At 34.7% G+C, this 23,813-nt stretch overlaps 1 protein-coding gene across 4 annotated transcripts in view; it reads right to left on the minus strand.

Moving 5' to 3' along the window:
* Positions 1-3,989: 3,989 nt before the first annotated feature.
* The window catches only part of LOC136850259 (cold shock domain-containing protein CG9705), a 115,421-nt gene continuing 95,597 nt past the window's right edge, over positions 3,990-23,813 (minus strand). For all 4 annotated transcript variants that reach the window (XM_067123935.1, XM_067123934.1, XM_067123933.1 and 1 more), the window contains one exon: positions 3,990-8,129. In XM_067123935.1, the coding sequence (XP_066980036.1) occupies positions 7,964-8,129 (166 nt within the window). In that variant the 3' untranslated portion in view covers positions 3,990-7,963. The remainder of the gene's footprint in view (positions 8,130-23,813) is intronic.

The raw sequence follows: 23,813 nt of genomic DNA on the forward strand, positions 1-23,813 counted from the left end.
AAGCTGGTGTGCCGCGCTATTATCTCATCTTCTACCTGCTCCTTCAGTGATGTCTCTCTAAACTCCTTTGAGAAGAGGAAGAGATCCTTGTTGCAGGTGGTCTAGCCATCTACGGGCAGGATGTTTCTGATAATGCTAGCTACTTACTATGCCCCTGGGTTGTTGAAGGATTCCTCCAGAAAAGCTAGGTTTGACTCCAAGGGATTTTGTTGTTGAGAATTCAGACAAAGACCCTACCAAAGATCATTAAGCTTTGCTAGATAAGGCCTCTTTCTTGGAAGTCTTGGAATAGGTATTAGTTATTTCCAAACCTCTAAACCTCTGAGGGAGACTTCTATCGCTATTACAGTTAGATAAAAAGAGTGACTCCTCTTAGCAGGTTTTCAACCTATCAATGGCTAAGGTTAACTACATCAATAGTGCCTTCACATCTTTTAATGAATTCTCTAAAAAATTCCCTAAAAATTGTAATGATGAAGATATAACTAAATACATAAAAAATCAATGTAGCAATATTCAGTCATATAAAACAAAAAGTGTTATCTTGAATCAGAAGGTAACAAGGTGGTTTCTTCTTCTGGATGGTCTCCCCCACCATCTCCACTACTTTTTAGAACTACAGTAGTAACAACTCATCTAAATTTAGTATAAGTCTGTTTACCATAATCAGTGAAATAAAAGGCACATTCTGAAACAATGGTTTGAACATACATTTGCACACGAAAGTACAATACTGTACTTAACTGCTTTCAAATTCTTTTGAAACAGCTGTAAATCAAGTTTTGTGAAAAAGTTAGTAACAGTATTTAGTTTCCCAAATATTGTACATCATGTCACCCTGATGCCAGACATGTATGGTAGTTTTTGTAAGAAATATCATCATCATCATCACTGTCATCATGAAATATGTCATATTCAGTACAACCATAATAAATCAAAGGAATAACATGATTAATTCCATACTTAAAAAAGTAATAACAGGAATGTAATATAAAGTAATACTCACAACCACTTCTAAAATACAAACTTTATCTGTTGTTAAACATTGTGCAAGTGCTTCCTTTTTGCACTGAAGTGACCTGTTGTTCCTTTGTACATTGCAAAAATCTAAGTTAAGGCAATTGTAATCTATGTTCAAAATTGTCAATGTAATCTATATCCAAATTTTAACATCAGCAGCGATGTAAAGCCTAACAACTTAAAACCTAACTCCTGGAATTTTTCTAAACTAAAGCTACTGGTAAACATTTCAATGCAGGAAATGTTGAAAAAATAAAGGCTACTAATCCTAAAATTGGCACATGTCACAGCAGCTGGAATGCAAGCCTGTAAATGAGTATCATACTGAGTGATGTGACCTGTTTACAGAAAGTTTTCATTCAACTCTATATCAAAGCAAACATTTCCTGAAAGAATGCACAATTTTCTGAGATCAAAAGGTTATCTAAATTGTACTCCATTACATACAGCTTGAAAACAGCTTCAATACAACTCCTGTAGTAGAATCAAAATGAAGCAGAGGAAGCACAAAAACTCGTACAACTTGAATGCTAAATTTCTACACATCAGCCAGATTTGAATAAATGCTTTGCAAGTTAGCAATATGCAAGTTTCTCTAGCACAACAAGCAGCTTAAGTGTACTAGATCCCATATTACTTGTAATAACAAAATACCTTACAGGTCTAGTAATTTCTAAAAATATCTAGAGCAGCCTTACAAAAAAATAAATCCATTCTGAGGCATGCTGTGTTCTCTCTGAAAACTATAAACACTCATGCAAGCAGTAGCTAATACCAAAATTTGGAAAATCCTAAAATCATGGTAATTCAAAGCACTAACTCTCTACTGTGTTCAGTTACTTTGTGATTCATGTTAACAAAGAGCATTCACAGATCTGAAAAGTTTCTCATAAAAATTAATTAAGAAAAGTAAAGGAGCATTAAATGTAAATTTCTCAAAAAGTCCATTTGTCATAAAGGAAAGGGTAATATTTCTTAAATGATGCAAAAAAAAAAAAATTGAATCATTACATGAATAAGAGAAATAAGAAATGCTTAGCGATACATTTTCTTTTTAAAAGGCACAGAAGTAGATCTTCTTAGCAAAGAAATGTGGATAATTACAACAGGACTAGATTACATGAAACCCCATACCAACTAAAATAGTAATGCCATCCATATGTTCCTTTTATTCTTTTTTTTTCTACATAAAGACTATTGTGGCGATAACCTAATACTGTACCATCATCTACCATATGCCTGTAGAAAAGAAAATATAGCTGAGAATTGGAGGGATAAAAGAGCAGGGTCTCTCAAAAAAACCAGCCATAGCAGAAGACATTCAAATTAAAGAGCTAAACAAAGACAAAAAAAGTTACAATATATCATGCCAAATGAGTGCCTGACATTCTAGCAAAATTTTCACCTTAAAGTTGAGTAAAGCTAAAAAAAGGTAGCAGCCTAAAGGTGCTTCAGATAAGTACAAAATAAATTAAGCTAGATAACACAGAAAAGAACTGTAAAGGTTATGGACTGTATACATCAAAGGATATAAAACCTATGTAGGAGGAATACCATCCTATGGTTTAAAGAACTATTTCCCTTATACTGTATAACAAAGGCAAAGCAGACAAAATAGAATACAGTAGTGTCATACCATCCAAAATTACCTTGAAGAGAGATAGCACTATAAAGCAATGGTAAAATTACAATTTAACCATCTGGTAAATTCACAGCATAAACTGTACATATAATATATATATTTGCATTAATAACAAAATCCTCAATACACACAACACATACCTGACAGCATACGCTAATATTTTCATGTTTATAATTCAAGAATTCCCCAACTTCTTCAAAGGGAACTTTCACATGCCTATGATCTACAGTATTTTCATGAAACCATTTCTATTCTTGACAACAGAGAACTATGACTTGCTATGTTTAATATGGCCCTTGTTGCTCAAGGTATACAGCAATAAGGATATGCCAACATTCCTGAGAACACACTGACACCAATTCTACTAATTCTAACAAAAGATTATTCATTTATGAAAGGGGTGCCATGTATTACATACCTGGCCAACATCATCATTTAATATTCAGTTTCATAACCTGCAAAACAATACTGTCCTTGAATGCTAACATCAAGACTTAATAAATCTGAAAGCCAACAACTACTCTATTTTTTTTTACTTTTGTAATAAGACAACCATTTCATCAAAACCCACCATAATAAAATACATAAAACACAATACATTTTATTGTTTTCACGCCTATGTCCACATCCACTAAAACTGAAAACCTCTGGAACCTAGTACCAATCATCCATTGATCTTAAATAGAAATGATGACATATTTTTCTCTCCATAAATAATATGTTAATCTCCTCTAAACTATCTTTATATATATATATATATATATATATATATATTATATATATATATATATATATATATATATATATATATATATATATATATATATATATATATATATATATATACAGGTATATATATGTATATATATATTGTAAAGTAAAAATTTGTTCAATTTTATTTTTCCATAAAATTTCTATTGGATGGGTATTGAAAAAAAAATAATTTCAAAGAGATAGTGAAAATTTCATACATTTCCAGAGTCTCAATTTCATAATAAGGTTTACTTGTACAGGCCAACCTCTTTAATCTGGCACTCCATGGTCTGGCAGTTTCTAATCAGCCACCATTAGTTTGTTGAGTGGCTACAAGGACAGGGCCACGCATTGTTCCAGTTTTTGGATTTTTGCGGATTTCACAAGAACAGTTTATTTCCAACGAAAACATTCTATGAAACTAAAAAATATACAGTATCGAAAAGAACTGTAATTTGCATATATACCCATGTATCATGCAGTCCTTAAAATTTTGTCCCATAACATCATATATATCATGTATAGTGCAAGATGCATTTTTGGTGGATTACACAGGCTATGCTTAATGCACAAGTTTCTTTTCCAATAATTTATACTTGGCTAGGCTTTCTATGCCTGTCGCAGTTTCAGTAGATACCACGATAGTGCATATTATAGCTATGCCTGTCGCAGTTTCAGTAGATGACATGATAATGCATATTATAGCTAAGTTAGCTTTTAACTAATGAGTAGGCTTAGAAGCAAAAAGTTCATTAGGTTAAATGTGAATCTTCAAATATTCAACCAGGCATACCAAACCTCTGGCTTGTCTTAGAACTTATTACTTTCTTGTAATTAACACCACTTGCTATTGCTTGCAAGACATTGACGTAAACTAAACTACTGACTTGAAAAACCGAATAGAAAAACAGCTGTTTGCCGATGTTAGCTACTGTAACTAACAAATGTTTATTAGGAGTTGCTTTGCAGTTGTTGACTTGTTAAAAATGTGCTAATTTTCAATGGTGACGTCCATTAATAAAAATTAAATAAATTTTTATCCTTAATGCAATGGAGAAGAAAGTGTTAAGAAATTATACAGTACCACTAAATTTAAAGTTGTAGCTATGGCTGAAAAAAAGAATAATGTGCAGGCCAAAAAACATTTTTGAAGAGGCAAAAGCAACTTCTCAAACTGGCGAAATCACACCTTTACTTCATTTAATTTACAGTGTTTATGCATAAAGTAAGTTGCATTTTTTAAGCCCAGCCTTGATAATTTACAAAAAAACCAAAAACCTATCTCTGAAATACGTTTCATTCAGCAACTAATGGTAGTGGTGATGTTGGTATAATGCAACCAGCTGGAGGCTTTAAGAATGTAAACATTACCCGAATGGAAATGGCACATGATTGCTATGTTCATAAATTATAACATAACATAACAATAACGCATGAAATATAATTGCATACAGTAAGTAAAACCAGTTTTATTAAAATTACATGTTGTTATTCACAATACAGCTGTATTATTTGACTTTTACAAATGAATATCTATCGGTGTAATGACCTAACTGAAGCCAGAGCAAGCTCGCTCTCTCTCGTACGGTAAACATGAATTTCACACTAAGTGAGACTTTAAACAGCATTACAGTTCGTTGATCTCAATACTTTAAGATGACGCTCTATCCTCCACAAAAGAAATTCAATTTTAGAGCTTTTTGGCTTTTAGAATTTTGGGTAATGGATTGTATACCTTTACCTGCACATTTACCCATTCAGGATGCTGAAAAGGTAGAGTTACTGAAGAAAATGGAGAAAGGAATGCCTGTAAAGTTTGTGTGAGTACTATGGCACTGGATCACCCACTGTTTATGACTTAAACAAAAGAAGCAGGTTTTTAAAGTTTTTTATCAGAAACAAAAGCCAAAAAAGTCCGACATGGGGAAGGTGTGAGCATTTCCTGGGAGATCCTTATGGAGCAAGCCAGAACTTTTCATAAGGAACTAAGCCTAACATATGACAGTGATTGTTCACAAGCTTTGTTGTACCTTTGATTATACAGCAATATACAGTGTAAGTGGAGAATTGTGGAATGACCTGGCTAGACTGTTTACATAAGAGTTTTTTTTAGAGGTGTTTATGTCATCCGACTTTTCTGTGGTACGGCAGCGGCCTGGTCCCAAGGGGGCTGGATTAAAGAGTTCAGACTGTACACTGATCTTCAAGGGGTACTACTAAGTTTTAGGCGAATGGATTTAATGTATGCAATGCTTGTTCAATAAATGATGCACACCACTATGATAACAATTACTGTAATCACAAAATGATTAACATAACTTTCAAAATGACTCCATCTCTTATCATTTTTATTAATATTAAGAATAACCTTCAAAATTATTCCCTTTCCTATTATCATCATCATTACTTGCTTTGCTTTTTCTTAAAATTATCAATGTTATTATTTCCAACTTCAAATATTTTGCATAGCTTTAATGATCATCCACAACTGCTTTCTCCTTACAATGATTAAAAACTGTTTTGTATAACCATACCTATCTACTTCCTTGCTGTCATAATATTACAGTGTTTTATATAACCACTCATATTATCACCTCTTCCTACCATGATTTAAAATGACTTGCATATTCCTCAAAAACTATAAATAATGCTTCAAGTACGGAATACCGTATTCAGAAAATTATCATGCTCAGTGACCATCTACATAATATCATCAGTGTTTTCTTCGTGTTTATAGCTTTGAAATGTTGCACTAACAGTTTGTAAATATCATGCCAAGGATATTCAAAAGATGTACAGCAAGATGATCATTTAACTACATTATAAACAAATCAGAAAATATCCAACTCTCATATATGCAATCAGCAGCTGGAAATTAATTCATTTAATACTATGGTTCCTTAAGGCTTACAATGAATTACAAATTCATTAGGCATCAAAACACAACTCTTATGTCATTAATGCTGAGCAAATGCAATGCTATGGGATCTGCATACCCCAGATATCACATGCGAGAGTTCTGCAGAATGTTGAGGAATATTAAGGATGACTGTTTGGCTAAATGAGTTGTCCCACACAACAATCTCTAAACTACTACCACAACAAGGCCCAATACAGAATACAGTATTGACAAATGTTTCACATATTTCCCAATTTTCACAGAAAGAGACAAATCAAACGTGCAAATTACACTGATCACAAGTGCATCTACATCATTACATTATAAAAAACCAAAAGATCCTCATTAAGAAAAGAGAAACTAAAAATTTAAAACATCTAAATTAATGATAAAATATCTGCTCATCATCTAAGATAATCCTTAAAATGAACCTCCATAATTTTTAGTAATGTGGTTTAAAGTTCTTTTGAACTTAACCTATGGAGTGGAACACACACACTTAAGGATATCAATTAACTCTTATGACTAAAAATAAAATTAAAATGCTCTAATTGGGAAAAGTAAGTACTAAATGCATGAGTTTTCTCAGAAAAACTATAACCAAAACTACCTGCAAAAAACTTCAAACAACTCAAGACCCAAGAAAAAAAGGCAAAATAATCCACCCAACTAATTTAAAGAAGCAATTAAATCTGAAGTTCTTGTTAGCCAAAACAACAAAGTACTAGGTAATTTAGCAAAGTTAAATTTGTGTTTTCCTGAGAAAACTTCTGAAATAATAAGCAGGAATAAAAAGGGAGATTTTTACCCAAACCAGTGCATCACCAAACTTGACTCACTTCAAGGATGTATGCCAAATTATCGTAATGAAAATGAAAAACATGAGATAACGACATACGCATACACATCTAAGGAATGAAGCACTCAACCTCTACATTTTTTTTAACTCAAAGTGAATAGAACTCATAGTGAAGTAGAACAAGAATAAAAATCTTCAAAACAATACTACTACACTCACAGGAATAGTTCAGATAAACCAAAATGCTGACAGATAAAAAAATATGAATTTGGTCATATTAAAAAGTAGTTTGTGCCCAAAGGTAATCACCCTCAAATTTTCAGTTTGTTAACCCTGTAAGGTAAGACAAACTGGTCATTTACGGCAATAGCCCTGCATAACCATTTAATATTCCTTAAAACTGGAATTTCTAGTACTTAACCGCAAGTCAAAAAGTCAAATATAGTACATGACTATGAGCTAACTGAAAGGTTTATTTTGTAAGAATTTTTACTGCTAACTTATATATACATTTAAACTTGTAAAAATTGATTTTAAAAGGTAAAACAGTACAAATGCAATAAAAATTTATTCAATAAGTACAGAGAAACCATCCAATAAATTAATTAAATACAGGTGGTTCACTTCTGCAAAAAAAAAAAAAAAAAAAAAAAAAAAATGAAACGTAGGAATACTCTAATGAGACATGGAGAATATCAAATCAAGATACATCTGTGGTAAAATAACCAACATTAACCAAAATATGCATAGGAATGAAAATGCAACCTCTCTGATTAGCTTAAATGCCTTGTTATTATAAAGAGCAGGCCCTAAACCTCCTCAGATAGTTAATGAATCTCAAATTAAAACTTTAATGATGCTCCTCTTCTGGTAAGCAGTCCCAGCGATGATGAACCTCAGGTGTAAAGTTGATTATCTTAACATGAGTGGCTTGAAACTTCTCCCTTTTAGGAGGAATTGGACACAAACGGTATGTCACTTCATCTCCTTCAAGAGGGATGTATTCTCCCTCAATGCTGAAACAAATAGAGTAGTGTAAGAGTCCCGCACTTTCACAATGTTCAACAACCAAACAAGAAATCACTATAATCCTCATAACCTAAACTGTCACTTGGAAATATATGACACTGAAAGCATGATGAAAAAAAATTATTTTAGCACTGGAGAGATACAAAGAGAATCCTTAATAACCCTTTTATAACAGGACAGTTGCATCAACATCACACATCCATAATTTCTGGTCAAAAACCAAATATTTCAAATTTTATTGAAATATCTTTGTTAAACTTCAGTAAATTTCATTACTATACTTACCTACAGATCAATCATGAACAACAATGAAGAAATGGGAAATCTTGAAATATTTTAAGTACAGGCATTCCCCTGTTAACGGCAGGCTTGGTTAACAGAGATCCGGTTTTATGGCGCTTATCTAGCGACGAAAATCGGCAATTTTCGACACTGAAAATCGCCAATTTCTGGTTATCGGCGCCCATACATACCTAACAGAGGAGTTGATAACCGAAAATCGGTGCTTTTTGGTGCCGACAAGCCCCGAAAATCTCTGAAAAAGCACTGATTTTCGGTTATCATCACACCCTCAGAACGGAACCCCCGCCAATAACCGGGGACTGCCTATATAGTAATTCATAAATACAAATCAGATTTTATATATCCTTCATTTGCTAACACACTGGGAAGGAGTCTGATCATTTTTATGTCAGATTTTCACTTTACATGGTTAGATGACCAATGAGATTTCCACTGTGCAACGATTGCCTGACTTCATGTCTGGTCTATGTCTTCATTTGAGCACTTTCTCCAAAATTTTCTGGCCTTCCTACCTCTCTTTAGGAAGCAAAATGCAAAATCATTCCGATGGTGATACAAGCATTAGATTTTTCATATGGTTATCTTTTTGTTCACTCATACTGAAATCATGTTAGCCAAACCAAAAACCAATATGGCCACTTTTTCAAGATGGCAACCAAATTATGTCCACTAGATGCAGTTATCTTCATACAATAAAAAATATCCAGAATTATTTCTGAATATTTTGAGAGATTAATTGCTATGTTTTATTAACCTTTACAGGACGGGCTAAATATATATTAAGTACACCCCCAGACCTGGGCAAACTTTTAAGATTCATCAATTAAAGAAAAAACACATCAATGAAAAGAGGAAGACATGCATATCCACATGGTGTAAGAAAAAAAATCCTAAAAATTTTTCTGTATGTTCCTTGGGAAGTTGAAAGTGAATATTTACAACACTGTGCAGGCCTCTTTTCCAAGACACTCATAAAAATATGCTAATTTTGCAAAGTTACACATGTTTTTTTCTCATTTATTTTATTTTGTAAAATTATAACAGCTCACACAGTATCATAACAGATATGAACTAAAATCAGTAACAGATTCTGAGTATATTTACTGCATTGTAAAATATTTATGAGGTTTACTGAGATGGGGAGATGCAGCACCTTTTCATGAGGTATACATGATTTTTCTAATATTTCTTTGCACTTTACTTTGCAAAATTACAATTACAGTATAGCTGAACTAAGTACTATCATAAAAGATAAGAACTAAAACCAACAGCAATCCCTGGGTATATTTCTGAGCAAATAAATAAAAAGACGTGTCCTGAAGCTAAAGAGAGGCAGTACATCCCCCCATGAAACCTCAAGGCACAATGACTCTCGAATGCTAAGCTACTACATTTGCCATGAGTTACCCTTCTTCCTGAGCTCCATGGTGACCAAACTAATATCAAAGAATTCTCTTTCAGCTGGTCTTGTAGCTGGGGTATTGTGTTGTAATGATAAACACCATAACACTTGATGGAGTATGTAATGGACTCAAAGATAAGAGGGCATTTTCCTTTATCTTCAGTGAAGCTGAACCTAGTTTCCCAATACCAAAACCTGCAAGAAGTGACTATTGTGCATGCGCATCCACCATACTGTCTACAAACGGATCGGCATGGGACCAGGGATCCAGTACTCTCCTGGTCAAGTAGAAGATTGTTTACTGAAAGTCAGCGCTCCATAAATTCAACTTTTTGATTCTCCAATTTCATTAGCAAGGATCATGGAAACATCTAAAATTGCAAATGCTAATTTTTAAGTTCCAGTTAAAATTTTTAGTTTTAGACTGTGGAATGTGTAATTAATTTGTGTGTGAAAGCCACAAACTGGCATTTCTTGCAAGCGCATGGTCAGCGCTCACTTATGATCGTTGATCGTACAAAGCGCAAATTGTTTTGAAGAATTTGTCATTCTATTCAGATGCTTTTACTAAAAGAAATGTTCCACAATTTATCATTAATATAGATAATCCTTTCAGATTACAATGTCTACAATAGTCTAGGCAGTAGCTACATCAGATTCAGTGAGAATAATTTAGACTAGATTAATAGTGGATGATGTCTGTAGCCTATAACCTAGGATTACATATCCTTCAGTGTGAACTAAATAACCTGGATTATGTAGTAAACTAAATTAGGGTAAGTAAGAACCTCTTAAGACATACCCTGTTATGGGCCTAAGCAGCAGCCTAGATAATAACAGGTTACAAATTTTTCCTTTACATAGCCTGTACACTTACGCATGATCTAAATAGCCCAGTACCTTATGTTAGGTTAAGTGATAACCTTTTATAAAACATCCCATTATTGAAATAGCAATCTGTGCTAGATGATATGGTAGCCTAGCTTTAAGGCTACATGTTAAGGTAATTATGTTTCACGTAAAGACGACTGGTTAAACCCATACCCTTAAGGGTGAATTAAATAATCTGAATTAGACAATAACCTAGATTAGGTAAGTGATAGCCTAACTATAAGGTTACACATTAGTAAGTTACTGTTTTATATAGTCGACCAAATAGCCTAGGACTAGATATAAACAACCTGGGTTACAAAAAAATGGTAGCCTAACTATAAGGTTACATATTAGTAAGTGGAGGACGATATGGGTTAGCAAGAGAAAAGTTTGCTAGAGGAGAAACAATTAGTTTTAGTAAAGACAGTTAAGACTAGGAAGATGAAAGAAAAGGGTAGAAAGAGGCAAGACAGCAGAAGAATGGGAGTACAGATTGAAGAATTAACTGAAATAGATAACGAACCACTGTATACATCATACAATCACACACATTCAGTATTTGTATGTTTCCCATTAAGGAAGAAGACATCTCTGACATAGTAGGCAATGATGGTTTAGAAAGGATGAATACCATAAAGGAAGCATTGGATAATGCTGATGAGGTGTTATGTGAACTAAGTACAGAGATTGAAGAGTTCCTAGGATTTAGTAGGCAATGATGGTTTAGATAGGATGAATACCATGCAGGAAGCATTGGATAATGTTGAAGAGGTGCTATGTGAACTAAGTACAGAGACTGAAGAGTTCCTAGGATTTAATGAACAGTCTGATAGTTAGTAGGGGAATTTTTGAATAGCTAGATATCAGTTTGGACTGTTCAGTAGTGAAAGGACAGATTTAAGAAATATTACAGAAAAAAATTAGTATGATAGTTTGGATAGTAGTAAGGACCGAGATGACTATGATAATTAACCAGTAATCTGTGCACTAATTATAACCTGTGACAATATTTTGCTGAATAAAATATTATGAAAATGTTAGGGAAAAAACATAAAATTGGCTTAGCTTGAATTGTGAAGTCAGAACAACGACCAAAAGCAGGGAGGAATTTGGTGGCCATATATTGGCCACTCTGGATTGTATAAATAAGGAAATTTTTAATGTAAATTACTGTAAATTTTTATACTGAATATTTATTTTCTGTAACAGTCCTTGTTTACACTGCTATTAGTACTGACTCCATCCCATTGCAGGTCTGCTATGGTGGGAGGGATTACTTTAACATACTATTTGGCTGCATTGTCAGAAAAATAGAGCCTAGCCTGTGGACCGGCAGGGTTGGTAGCCGATAGTTGTGAGAAACTAGTACTGTACGGTGTTTTGGACTCTTGTTAAACTGTGTGCAGTCTGGTGTCTGCAGCATTTTTATTCTACTGTATGGTACACATGGCTTCGAATTAACTGAAAAGTGTGCAATGAAACAGATAAATGCCTGTATAAAATTGATAACTTCCTGGAAACAATTAGTCTATTTTTGTGTATGCAAAGAATATGAACTGAATACAGTACTACTTAATTTGATTTGTGCGTCGTTTGCATTGTTGTGAACTATTCATATAATTAAAAGGGATTGTCATATAAGACTGTTGTAAGCAATAATTTATAAAGAAAGTATCGTTAGGCTAGTGTAAGTATGATGATCATCTTAAATTAAATTGTAGAAAACTGATTGATTGTAGGTTAGTTCCTGCTTAGCAGGGGATTGGTTCATCGAATTATTGTTTACAGGAATTCAAAATTAACCTGTGCTGGCTGTAAAATTTTTGTATATAAAACTATTAGGGAATAAATCAAGGTTAAGTAGTGGTTGTATGATTTATTTCCCAAAACTACTGAGGTGAACCACTGCTCTTGCTCCATATCCTCAGTAACTAAACACTGTTCCTAAAATAAATAAGGGCAATGCCAGCGATACAAAATCTTTAATCTGGCATAACAAATGATCAATTGTACCAAGAAAAGACCCATCAAATGACAATACTTCAGTGACTTGGAAGAGCAGCTTCAGCAGATTAGGCTAGTGTAAGTATGATGATCATCTTAAATTAAATTGTAGAAAACTGATTGATTGTAAGTTAGTTCCTGCTTAGCAGGGGATTGGTTCATCGAATTATTGTTTACAGGAATTCAAAATTAACCTGTGCTGGCTGTAAAATTTTGTATATAAAACTATTAGGGAATAAATCAAGGTTAAGTAGTGGTTGTATGATTTATTTCCCAAAACTACTGAGGTGAACCACTGCTCTTGCTCCATATCCTCAGTAACTAAACACTGTTCCTAAAAAAAATAAGGGCAATGCCAGCGATACAAAATCTTTAATCTGGCATAACAAATGATCAATTGTACCAAGAAAAGACCCATCAAATGACAATACTTCAGTGACTTGGAAGAGCAGCTTCAGCAGATTTTCTGCCTCACTGTTAGACCACAGCCCCTTGGTCGTCTCCAACACTTTTATTTTCATTGGGCCTAAACAAGCAAAGAAGTCTGCATCTTGAACTCGAGAAGGGTTCAGAACTAGCATAGAACTGAACTGATATCATAAAAAGTCCTCTTTGTGACCTCATAAAGAAAGGAGCAAATAGAAGCATTTTTAAAGAAAGCCTTATGCACCACAATATAAGAAACTTCCTCAAAGCATGCCTTAATCAAAGTAGAAAGCTTTAACCTTTTCATCATCTTAACTAGAGCCAAAGTGCTAAAAGACAAAAAAGACAGAGTTGAGAGTTGCTACATCTCTAAATCCTCAATCAAATGAGGGTAGAGAGACGTACACTTATCAAGGAGCCATCTAAAACCAGAAGACTGTTCTTCCACCTCAGACTCCTCTGCCAGCAATGACATGGAGCTGGGACAGAAGTTGACTCCCCAAACAAAAGCAACAGGCGAGGAGGAACGTTATGCATTGTGGAGAACACACTCTTGTGTTCTCCCATGGTACAAAGAGATGGCAAAGAGAGTAATGACATAACAACAACAGGCAGAGCAGCAAACAGCTGGGAGGGAGGGGGGGGGGAGGAGTGATTAAGTAAGGCTGGACATAGCTGACCCACCAACCACTGCCTTACAAGATGTCATACCACCTGATGATGACATGTCACTTTGCAAAAATACTTCTAACATAATGTGAAGACTAGCTTCTAAAGAGGCCCTTTTTGAGGACACAGCAGAAGATGCAAGACCCATTCAAGGTGGTGGAAAAGGAAGGGCCACTAACATCAATATATAAAGATGACACAGATGGAAGATGAAGATCACAAGGAGACACGACACGAACAGGAAAGAAATTGAGAAAAAAAAAAAAACAAATAGGTTGAGACCGAGAGACAGAAAGAGAAGAAACAGGCCCAACAATGGATTGATAAACATTTCCTTGAATATCAACTCCTGGCAGAAATATTAAATTACCTCAATGATTACTGCCTACATTACCAGATCCCAACTCAACAATTACATTGCTGCTGTTAGGACTTAACAATGGCCAAGGTGATAACTGGAACATCGAATTATGCTTACCAAACCGATCCTTAGGCAATCATGGAATATGATTGATTGTCTGCGATAAGGAGAGAAAGATGTCACAAACAGATAGTGATATCTATTTCTGCCAAATAAATCCTGTTTAAACAAATGTCATTGCAGCAGAACTTAACATTCTCAAGCTTACTGCTTCCATTTGAGGACAGCCTACTGAAGAAAGCAAAAAGATCACAATACCATAAAAACAGTGCTATAGCCAAAATTCTGAATGCCTAGAAGCACCACTTGCTACAATGGCAAGAAGAATTATGCCAAAAACTAAAACATTCAAAGCCAAGTGTTCTCTTTTGAATACCAACTGCACCTGACCAACGTGAAAATGTAAGCTATCTTTAACAATAGGTATGATTCATCCCAAACAAAGAAAGGTAAATAACAAATATAAGAAATGATTAGTACATGAATAAGAAAGTAATGGAATAGCAATAGATATATTTGGAGAAAATAAAAACATCAGGAAAACTTTCAAATACTGGAATGCATGTTAAGCTAGCCCCAGATTGAAAACAGTATTTATACCCCTCTAAATGAATGAAAGAAATAAAATATTTGAGGAAACCACCAGCTGACTTAGATACACCAAAAAGAAGAATCTTCTCACCCATCCAGCCATGTTTGTTTGTTATTAATTTTTTAATGAAAATTTGGGTACCGTAAATATTTACCTGATAGTATAAGTTATGCTGACAACTGGGGGCCGAGGACTTGTTTACCATGCATAACAGTTATGAGGTTAAGACAATTTCATTAATTTTAGATCATAAATACTGTTGTGAACTCTGCCTGCAGATACTTTTTGTTATTGAGGAGTAATGTATCCTTATATATCCCAGTGTTTATACAGTAATATGAAATAAAGCAGCTGCCTTAGATACTCCAAAAAGAAGAATCCCCTCACCTGACCAGCCTTGTATCCATCAAAATCAGCACCTTTACAAGTGGTTACTTCACTCCCAATGTCAATTGGACGGAGTACAAGAAGCGCAGGGATGGACAGTGCATGTCTTTATGTAAACAGATGGGTTTGTATTGCAAAATTTAATTTTGTTTTACAAAAATTCTATTTATTTCTAACCCTTATCAATGAGTTTATATCAGCCTGAGTAACCTAATGGGTTTGTAACATAATATAAAATTATACAAATACTGTAATTTGTATTTTTTCTATGAATACAACCCAGAACCTTGTATGTTTTAGTAATCCTCGGTGCAAGCTGGAAACTATCGCTGAAACTTGTTACCAAGGTAGTTAATTGGTGGTACTGGTATTTGGATGAATAAGGTGTCCCCTGTTCACCTTATTACTTCGCCATCAGGGACACTGGGGTTGTTGAGGTGGGATTATGCTACACAGCTATGGTTTGTATACCAATGAATTACTTTTAAAATTTGATGTTTGTTCCTACAGAAATACAAATCACTGCATTTTATGTAGAAGATTCATTCCTGGCAAGGAGAATCTCCATGAAATGAAATAAGCAGGGGAACAGTGACTCCTGTAAACTCCTATACAATCTGGCATAGCAATGCAAGATTGATAAACCCCAAACTAGAGAGAATATTGTGCCTTATCACTCTAGGATAACCTTAGAGAACCAAGGGCTAGACAAATAGAAGGCTGTTAACAACTGGGTCAATCATAAATTGATAGGTTCAGTTGATAGCTTTACCACTGGGGAGCCCCCTTGTCACAAGGGAGAGCACCTTACGAGCTGAAATCCCTAGATGGCAGTGCTCAATTGTCAAGTCTACCTGCATTATGGCCCATCCACCACATACTCAGCCAGAATGCTACCTTGCAGAGAAAGTCTGAAAGGAGAGAAGCCAAGTGCTCACTCATTCAGCCTCCAGCCTTATGAGTTCTGAATAAGTTGGATGAGATGCTTCCTGTCAGAGAGAGAGAGAGAGAGAGAGAGAGAGAGAGAGAGAGAGAGAGAGAGAGAGAGAGAGAGAGAGAGAGAGAGAGAGAGAGAGAGAGAGAGAGAGAGAGAGAGAGAGAGAGAGAGAGAGAGAGAGAGAGAGAGAGAGACTCACATCCCAGGGCAAGTTTGCTCACAGGTTTACACACTGATATGAGAGGAGTTAAGTGCCTTTTCTCCTGACACCAGCAAACTCTGGATCTTCAATCTCTCAGAAGATGAGACTCCAGTGACAGCAAAGTCAAGAAGCATGTTCAACTAAAGGTCAAGCCATGATGCTGCCTGAAAGGAGGCCATGGTGACTGACTCTGTGGCCAAGTAGGAAGAACCTTCTTGTCAGTCACTCCAGGGAAAGTCATTTATCAGTCTGCAAACTAACAAGCTGACCTGAAGGGATGTAGCCTCTGCATCCATTGACATATCAAGAATGGATTAAGTTTACTTGATCTAGTGAACATGAGGGAACCTTCTGAGCCACAAATCAAAAAGGTCACCTTAGCCAAGACATCATGAGAAAGCAATGACCACTGCAGCTATAATGACTGGTTGGCTTCTAAAGTGTACCCTACAGTGTGCACTATCAGTAAGATGGGTTTGACAAAGCAGCAGTGGTTACTTCTCTGAGATCAATGACTTCTTCTTCCCTTACTATCATGAGTATACTCACGAACAATGATGGTACTGTATAGTATATCTTTTACAATCACGAGAATACTCATTCATTGCCCTGAAACATCCCTACTTATTTTCATTATCCCACTTTTACTAGTTCACTGTTGCATTCCCATTTCCTATCTTTTCTCTCCCATTAGCAAGCACTTAAGAGTATATTTTTCTCACTAGATGGCAGCATGTCTTACTTACTTTTATGATAAAGATACAGGTGTAAAACGCAATGAAAGTCTGCCCAAAATACATTCTTATTATGTCATTTCAATAACCTCAACAATCAAAATATGTGACAAAAGACTAGTAATAATTATAAAGACCTAATGGATTCAGGTGATAAAAACAGCAGCACACATTCCTCTTCTCTTTCAAAGGAAACTTCAGAACTTGCAGCACTTAAACGTTAAGACAAAAAAAGATGAGTCACTGCTGTCTACCACTCACAATGCAGATATGTTAGAAACCGACAAGTAAGGACATATAAAGAAACCAAAAGAACTATCTCCCTCTCTCTCTGACTCAACTTTGATTACATTAGGAAAAATACTACTTTCAATGCTACATGAGCAAATAAGAACAAGTTGAAGTATAAACTCAAAATATTTCAGAAATCACAATTTTTTTTCCTTCTCTCCTTCATAAACCTTTAAAAAAGATTGTAGATTCTTTAGAGTTCCATGAATAAGAGAATAAACTTTTAACTTTATAATGCTGCATGATTAAAAAACAAAATCAACTAGTATAATCATTCCTTTACATTTTTAAATTTGTCAATGGTTTCCAAGCTAATTCAGAAATATGAAATGGGTTTTGAAGTAAGAAAAACCAATTTATGGTGGCCGCTGTGAAACCTCAAAGGCGTTACACTCTCATGATTGCCCCAGGGCTCCATAAGACAAATCAACCAATTACAGAATAGTGCTTGTTGGCACAGTGATAGAATATAAAGGACTCACAACAGGAAGGCTCTATCCTGTCCTACAACAACTACCTTGGCTCTCACTACATCTCACTCCCACAGATGTGACAGCATATGTCGGTCATCTTCATTACAAGCCAGGTCTGTGCTAGATAAATGTTCACCCCAGTCCAATGCCTTTTTGTCAGGGAAAGTGGGTGGATTTGAGGACTCACAGTGGCTACCAAAAATAGGTTTTTCCTACATCAAACCCTATTTTGTTATAGCATAGCCGCTGTTCATCCTCAACGGAGCTTACAAAAGAAATTGACAGGTGACGAAATTGCTTAACTCCTAATAAATAAATTCCAGCAACCCAGGTTAATTTTTAGTCCGAGGTATAGTCACAGGTTATTAACCATTTTCTTTATTCTGGATACCCATAGGGTTTGGCAATAAAGAACAGCAAACAACACACGAACCACTAGTATTATTCTTTGTGGTTCGAAGGTGACTTACCTAATTATGTTGGGTCTGGCTGCGGGATCATTGCGCCTTCCCCAGCAATATCTCAGCATGACCACCACTCTCATGGCAATAGTTTCAGGAATTTTTTATTCAAGGTAGAGTTCCAGGTTATCAACCATTTTCTTTATTCAGGATACCCATTTGGGTCTGGCAATAAAGAACAGGAGACACACAAACCTATAAATGTATTATCCCTTGTGGTTCTACAGTGACTTACCTAATTATAATGGGTCTGGCTGCAGGATTACTGCACCAATACCAGTTTAAGAATACTGCCTCTAATAACCACTCTGTGCACACAAAGACTTTGAAGGAAACATTTCTGAAGAAAGTTAACAATGTTCTCACCTTTTGGATGACATGCGACTTAGGAAAGGAATGAGGGTCTGCCTTTATAAAGAGGGCCACTAAAATCATTCTTACCCCATGTAGAGAGAGTGGTTTGTTTGTGCTAAGGTGTAGGAAAAATAGGACCATCTGGGATGTCTGCTATGACACCTATGTAAACCTTAAGCGTTTGAACTGGGCATTATATTTTATATAAAACACCGAGCTCCTTTATGTTAAAAAGTGGCAAGCTATATCAATGAAAACTATGGTGGTGATTATACACAAATTAGAAATTGAAAACTATGGTGGAGATTATAAACAAATTAGAAATTGGTGAAAAAAACGGTGGATTACCACACATGTATAATATGAATCATTTAACTTGTGGCACAATCTTTAAGAACAAGGAACGAATTATGAAGCATGTTTAAAGTGCTGTGCCTATGCAATCAATAATTATAAGCAAGAGAAGGGGGAAGTTGGAAGAAGAAATGGAAAAACTGGGTATCTGGATGGAACACCAGAGACAAAGGTCTGCACTGCATAGCCTCATGCTGAAGGCTAAGACTGGCAAAAGCACTGCAGATGAAACAGTTTTTACAAGTTATGGATGGTTCCATCACTTTAAAAACAATAATAATAATAATAATAATAATAATAATAATAATAATAATAATAATAATAATAATAATAATAATAATAATAATAATATATCGGGAGAAAATCCTCTTTTAAGCAAGTAGTGTTGAATGAAATTGCTGCATCAGCTGCATTCAATTTGTATAGATCTTCTCTATTTTTGTAATGATTGCTTTTTCTCGGCTGATGCAGTAGCAGAGAAAAAGCAATCATTAGAAAAATAGAGAAGACTCTATACAAATTGAATGCAGCCGATGCAGCAATTTCATTGAACAAAAATAATAATAATAATAATAATAATAATAATAATAATAATAATAATAATAATAATAATTATTACTATTATTATTATTATGATTATTATTACTTCATTATTATAACAATTACACAAGTGTGTACATCCATACTGATACTAATATTATGGCTAGCCTTAGTGTGTACCTCTGTGTCAGTGAAATATGTAGCAAGCTTATATATATAATATATATAATTACACTGACTTGTAGAGTTGCTGTGCCGTCAAAGTCCAGGATATATCATTAGTGTGCCACTAAGCAATAAAGGTTGAGAACCTCTGCTTTATGCCCACTGATTGTCAATGACTTCAGAAGATTTAATCAGGAAGGGGAGGCAAAGAGAATCGTTAACAGTCTTGTTGACGTAGGTAGAAAAGCTACATCTTGATTTAGGGGAAGCGGACTTTGAAGAGCTGTTTGAGTCTCATTCAGAGGAGTTAATGAATGAAGATTTAATGGAGCTGGAAGAAATGCAAAGAACAAAAGAACATGAAGAAAAAGAAGAACTGCTTCCTTTCAAGAAGTAAGAAATGAAATTGATGGCTGAGGGGTTTTCTTTTATAGGGAAAGCCTGAACTATTTTTTAGAATTAGGACCCAAATGCTGAGAGATTCTCAAAAGTAGCAACAACCATCAATGATGCTATCCAGTGTTATCATCTCATATACAATGAAGAGAAAAGAGCAAACTTCTTTAGACCAATTCTTCAAACCAGTGCCTTCAACCTCAAGAGCCTCCCCATTTTCATGGACTGCTTCCTCCTCAGATGAAGAAAGTGATGCTGAAGAAATCCTTGCCAAAAAGACATTGATGTTGACGACCCGCTGGCCCTGTAATTCCACACCACCTCTCCTCCTCTTATCCATCACCTCAAGCCTATGCTACCAGTTTCAAAGGTAAGAAAAACCATTGTACTGTCATCTCAGTTTATTTAGGTTTTATGTATCATTCATATTAATAAAGTACTGTACTCTATAAGATAGTTCTTTATGTACAGTTGTGTTTTAGGATAAAAAATGTACAGTACTGTACAGTATTGACTTTATATCATACTGTACTGAAATAGGCGTGAAGACCAACTTATGAACAATTCAAGATATAAATGCTGTTTGGAATGTAACTCGTTCGTATGTTGGGTAGTGTCTGTACTACATTTCCAGTAGATAAACTTACATAACTACAAAATACCAGAAATTATAAAGGTTAACAATAATGAATATATGACTGAGGCACAGAAAACACACGAAAATTAGTAATCAAGACAAAATAGCTATGTTTGATAAGTAATCAGGTTAAAATGTAAAACAATGCCAGTCATTTGCAAAGGTTAAGGAAATATGACCATTAAAACATTTATATTCTTAACTCATGACATGAATAAAATAACTCACGTGGTGAATGAAACCAGAAACACTAAAGGACAGAATAGATATGTAAAAGATCAACACCAAAGCAATGACAATAAAACAACAATAATAGTAGCACATAAGTAAAGTGAAAAGTTTATGAAATACAATGAAACTAGTCTAGCCACTTAAGCAAAGGAGACTAGTGTATTACTTAAAAACAATGCTTATTTTATACACTATATCAAAAAGGATATAGGGTAAACATGAAAGTAATAAATAGCAAATTACCAAAAACACTCAGAAATTATGTATAGCTAATAATGTAAACAATAAAGATGAACAGCAGCTGTTCAAAGGAAAAAGGGTGTACTTACAGAAGGTTACTGCAGCACCATAACACTTACAGCACTTCTGGCAGGTAAAGAAAATTAAATGAAATAATTAAAGGAAATCCAGTTACGAGGAGAAAATTATGGCACCAACCAATAAACAGGTGTACATACAGTAATCCAAAAGGAAATAATTGATGAAAGAAGCTGTAAAGTGAATAAAATCATGCTGATTTCTTGTCGGACGCACAATGTGAAGTACTGTAACTCTCACCAGGGGTGGTGGTTACTTCACTTCATAGCTTCACGCCCAGTCAGGTGAGAAAGGTGATCCTTTCAGAGTGTGTCTGGGGGCTGTTATCAGCTGAAAAGATTGATGTAAACCAATGGGTTTGTTGTTTGCAACAAATATTTTAATTTCCTGTACAGTATGCATCTAGATACAAATAACACAATATTTATGCTCAGAAAAGCTAAAACAAGAGTACAGCTTGCCCAAAAACACAGAAAAGCTATAATAAATTATGTAATTAATTTTCTTTTTCCTGTACAGTACTGTTTCAGTGTAAAATACAATTTTTTTGCAATTTCATTTTTGTACACAATGAACCAACATTTCATGCATGAAATTTCCAGTGATACTTAGAATATATTACTGTGCATTTCAGGATCGTGTCTAATTGATTTTCATCGATAAAATCTTACCAAAGCATCAGATATGGATCATATTTTGGAAATAGCTATTTGAAGCCACAGCCGAATTGGCAAAAATGTGCAGTGATGTCTAATGTTGATAATTAAGGCACTTATCAGAGTCAATCAAAGAAATTTAAAGGGAAACTTAGCTAAATTTAGCACGCTCGTAGATAGAGGCTAGTAAAACGTCATTACTGAAGGCCCTCCCACTCATTGATACTGTGGTACGACGTACTTTACTTGACACCTTGCCCATATACTTTATGAATGAAGACTCAGATGTTGGTAGTAGTAGTACAGTATATGGAATTCTTATATTGTTTCACACACTCAAACACCTACCCTGCATACTCTCTCTCTCTCTCTCTCTCATCTTTTTGATGAGTCATGTCCCTCAGTAGAGTACATTAGGGGAATGTAAATAATCAAATGAGAATATTAATTGTGCAATACAGTTCCATGGCGCAATTCACGTTTCCTTTAACTTAAATATGCACCAAGTCTTACTCTAACACTCTCTGTGAAAGCAACCATCGTTACCCTAAAGTTTCTGTTGCTCCATATTGTCTTCTCAAAAGTTCCGGTTCACGTGTACCTGCTTAGTCCTGCTAAATGAAAGTAACATAACGCAAGTGTTCTAACCTTAACTTCCTTAATGCGTGATCAATCACATAGTAAATCCACAGTGCTTGGTAAAGCACACTACTCCCCCCTTCATTAATTTATTTGTGTGCCTCTGTGTCAGTTTTGTTGTTTCTATAGGCTTGATTCATTTACTTGGAACTGACACGAATGTTTGTTGTAGGGTTGTTGAGTGGTTATCAGTGAGTCTCTATTTCCTGGTTTTTGAAGTTACTCATTATTTCAATTTTCAGTTATTTTGATTATATATTTCATTTAATCATAACTATATTTTAGTGCTGAATGAAATTCTCAACTCATGTTCCAAGCGCTTGGGCTATGCCCTAAATTTTATAATCCAGTAATCCATTGATTATACTGAACTTTATTGAAATTGAAGGAAATATGAAATAGAAAAAACAATTATTGTAATATAAAATTATGTAAAAGGATATGCTGCTGTTGTTTAAGATTAAGCCAGTCTTGTGTGAATCAGGTCTTGCACTTTGAGCAGACCATAAGTGAAGAACTTTCGACGGAAATAAAGAAAATAAAATTTCGATAATTATCGCATACCCTACTCAAGGTATTGCTTACTGTACGAGATGGTCAAATATTTGTTTCTAAAATCATTAACATACTACTGGGAACCATGCTATTACGCCTGATGTCATAGTTTACGTCACAATTAGCCTCTCTCTGGGTGCTTACTAAATTTAGCTAAGTTTCCCTTTAAATTTCTTTGATTTACTCTGATAAGTGCCTTAATTGTCCACACTGGACATCACTGCATATTTTTGCCAACTAGGCTGTGGCCTCAAATAGCTATTTCCAAAATACAGTCCATATCCAATTCTTTGGTAAGATTTTATCGACGAAAATCTTTTAGACACCACCCTGAAATGCACAGTAAATGCATTTATGAGCATTTCCATTTTCCTCCGTATACGTTTGTTACTATTACAAAATGCACTTTGTAGTCTATAAACACGCTTTATTTATTAACTAAATTGTTATACTGTAATTATAAATTACCGTAATTCCTAAGGGAAGCATACGTAATGCTTTCGAGGAAGTATTATGTGCACTGAAACATACATTTAGAAATTAACTCAAGGCATTTAAATCTGAAAAATTAATCATGTAGAAGAGCATTCTATTCGTTATCAAATAAAAATCTGATAACATTTTAGTTACAACATTATTCATACAAAAGAG

Source organism: Macrobrachium rosenbergii, chromosome 21, assembly GCF_040412425.1.
Source record: "Macrobrachium rosenbergii isolate ZJJX-2024 chromosome 21, ASM4041242v1, whole genome shotgun sequence".
Lineage (NCBI taxonomy): Eukaryota > Metazoa > Arthropoda > Malacostraca > Decapoda > Palaemonidae > Macrobrachium > Macrobrachium rosenbergii.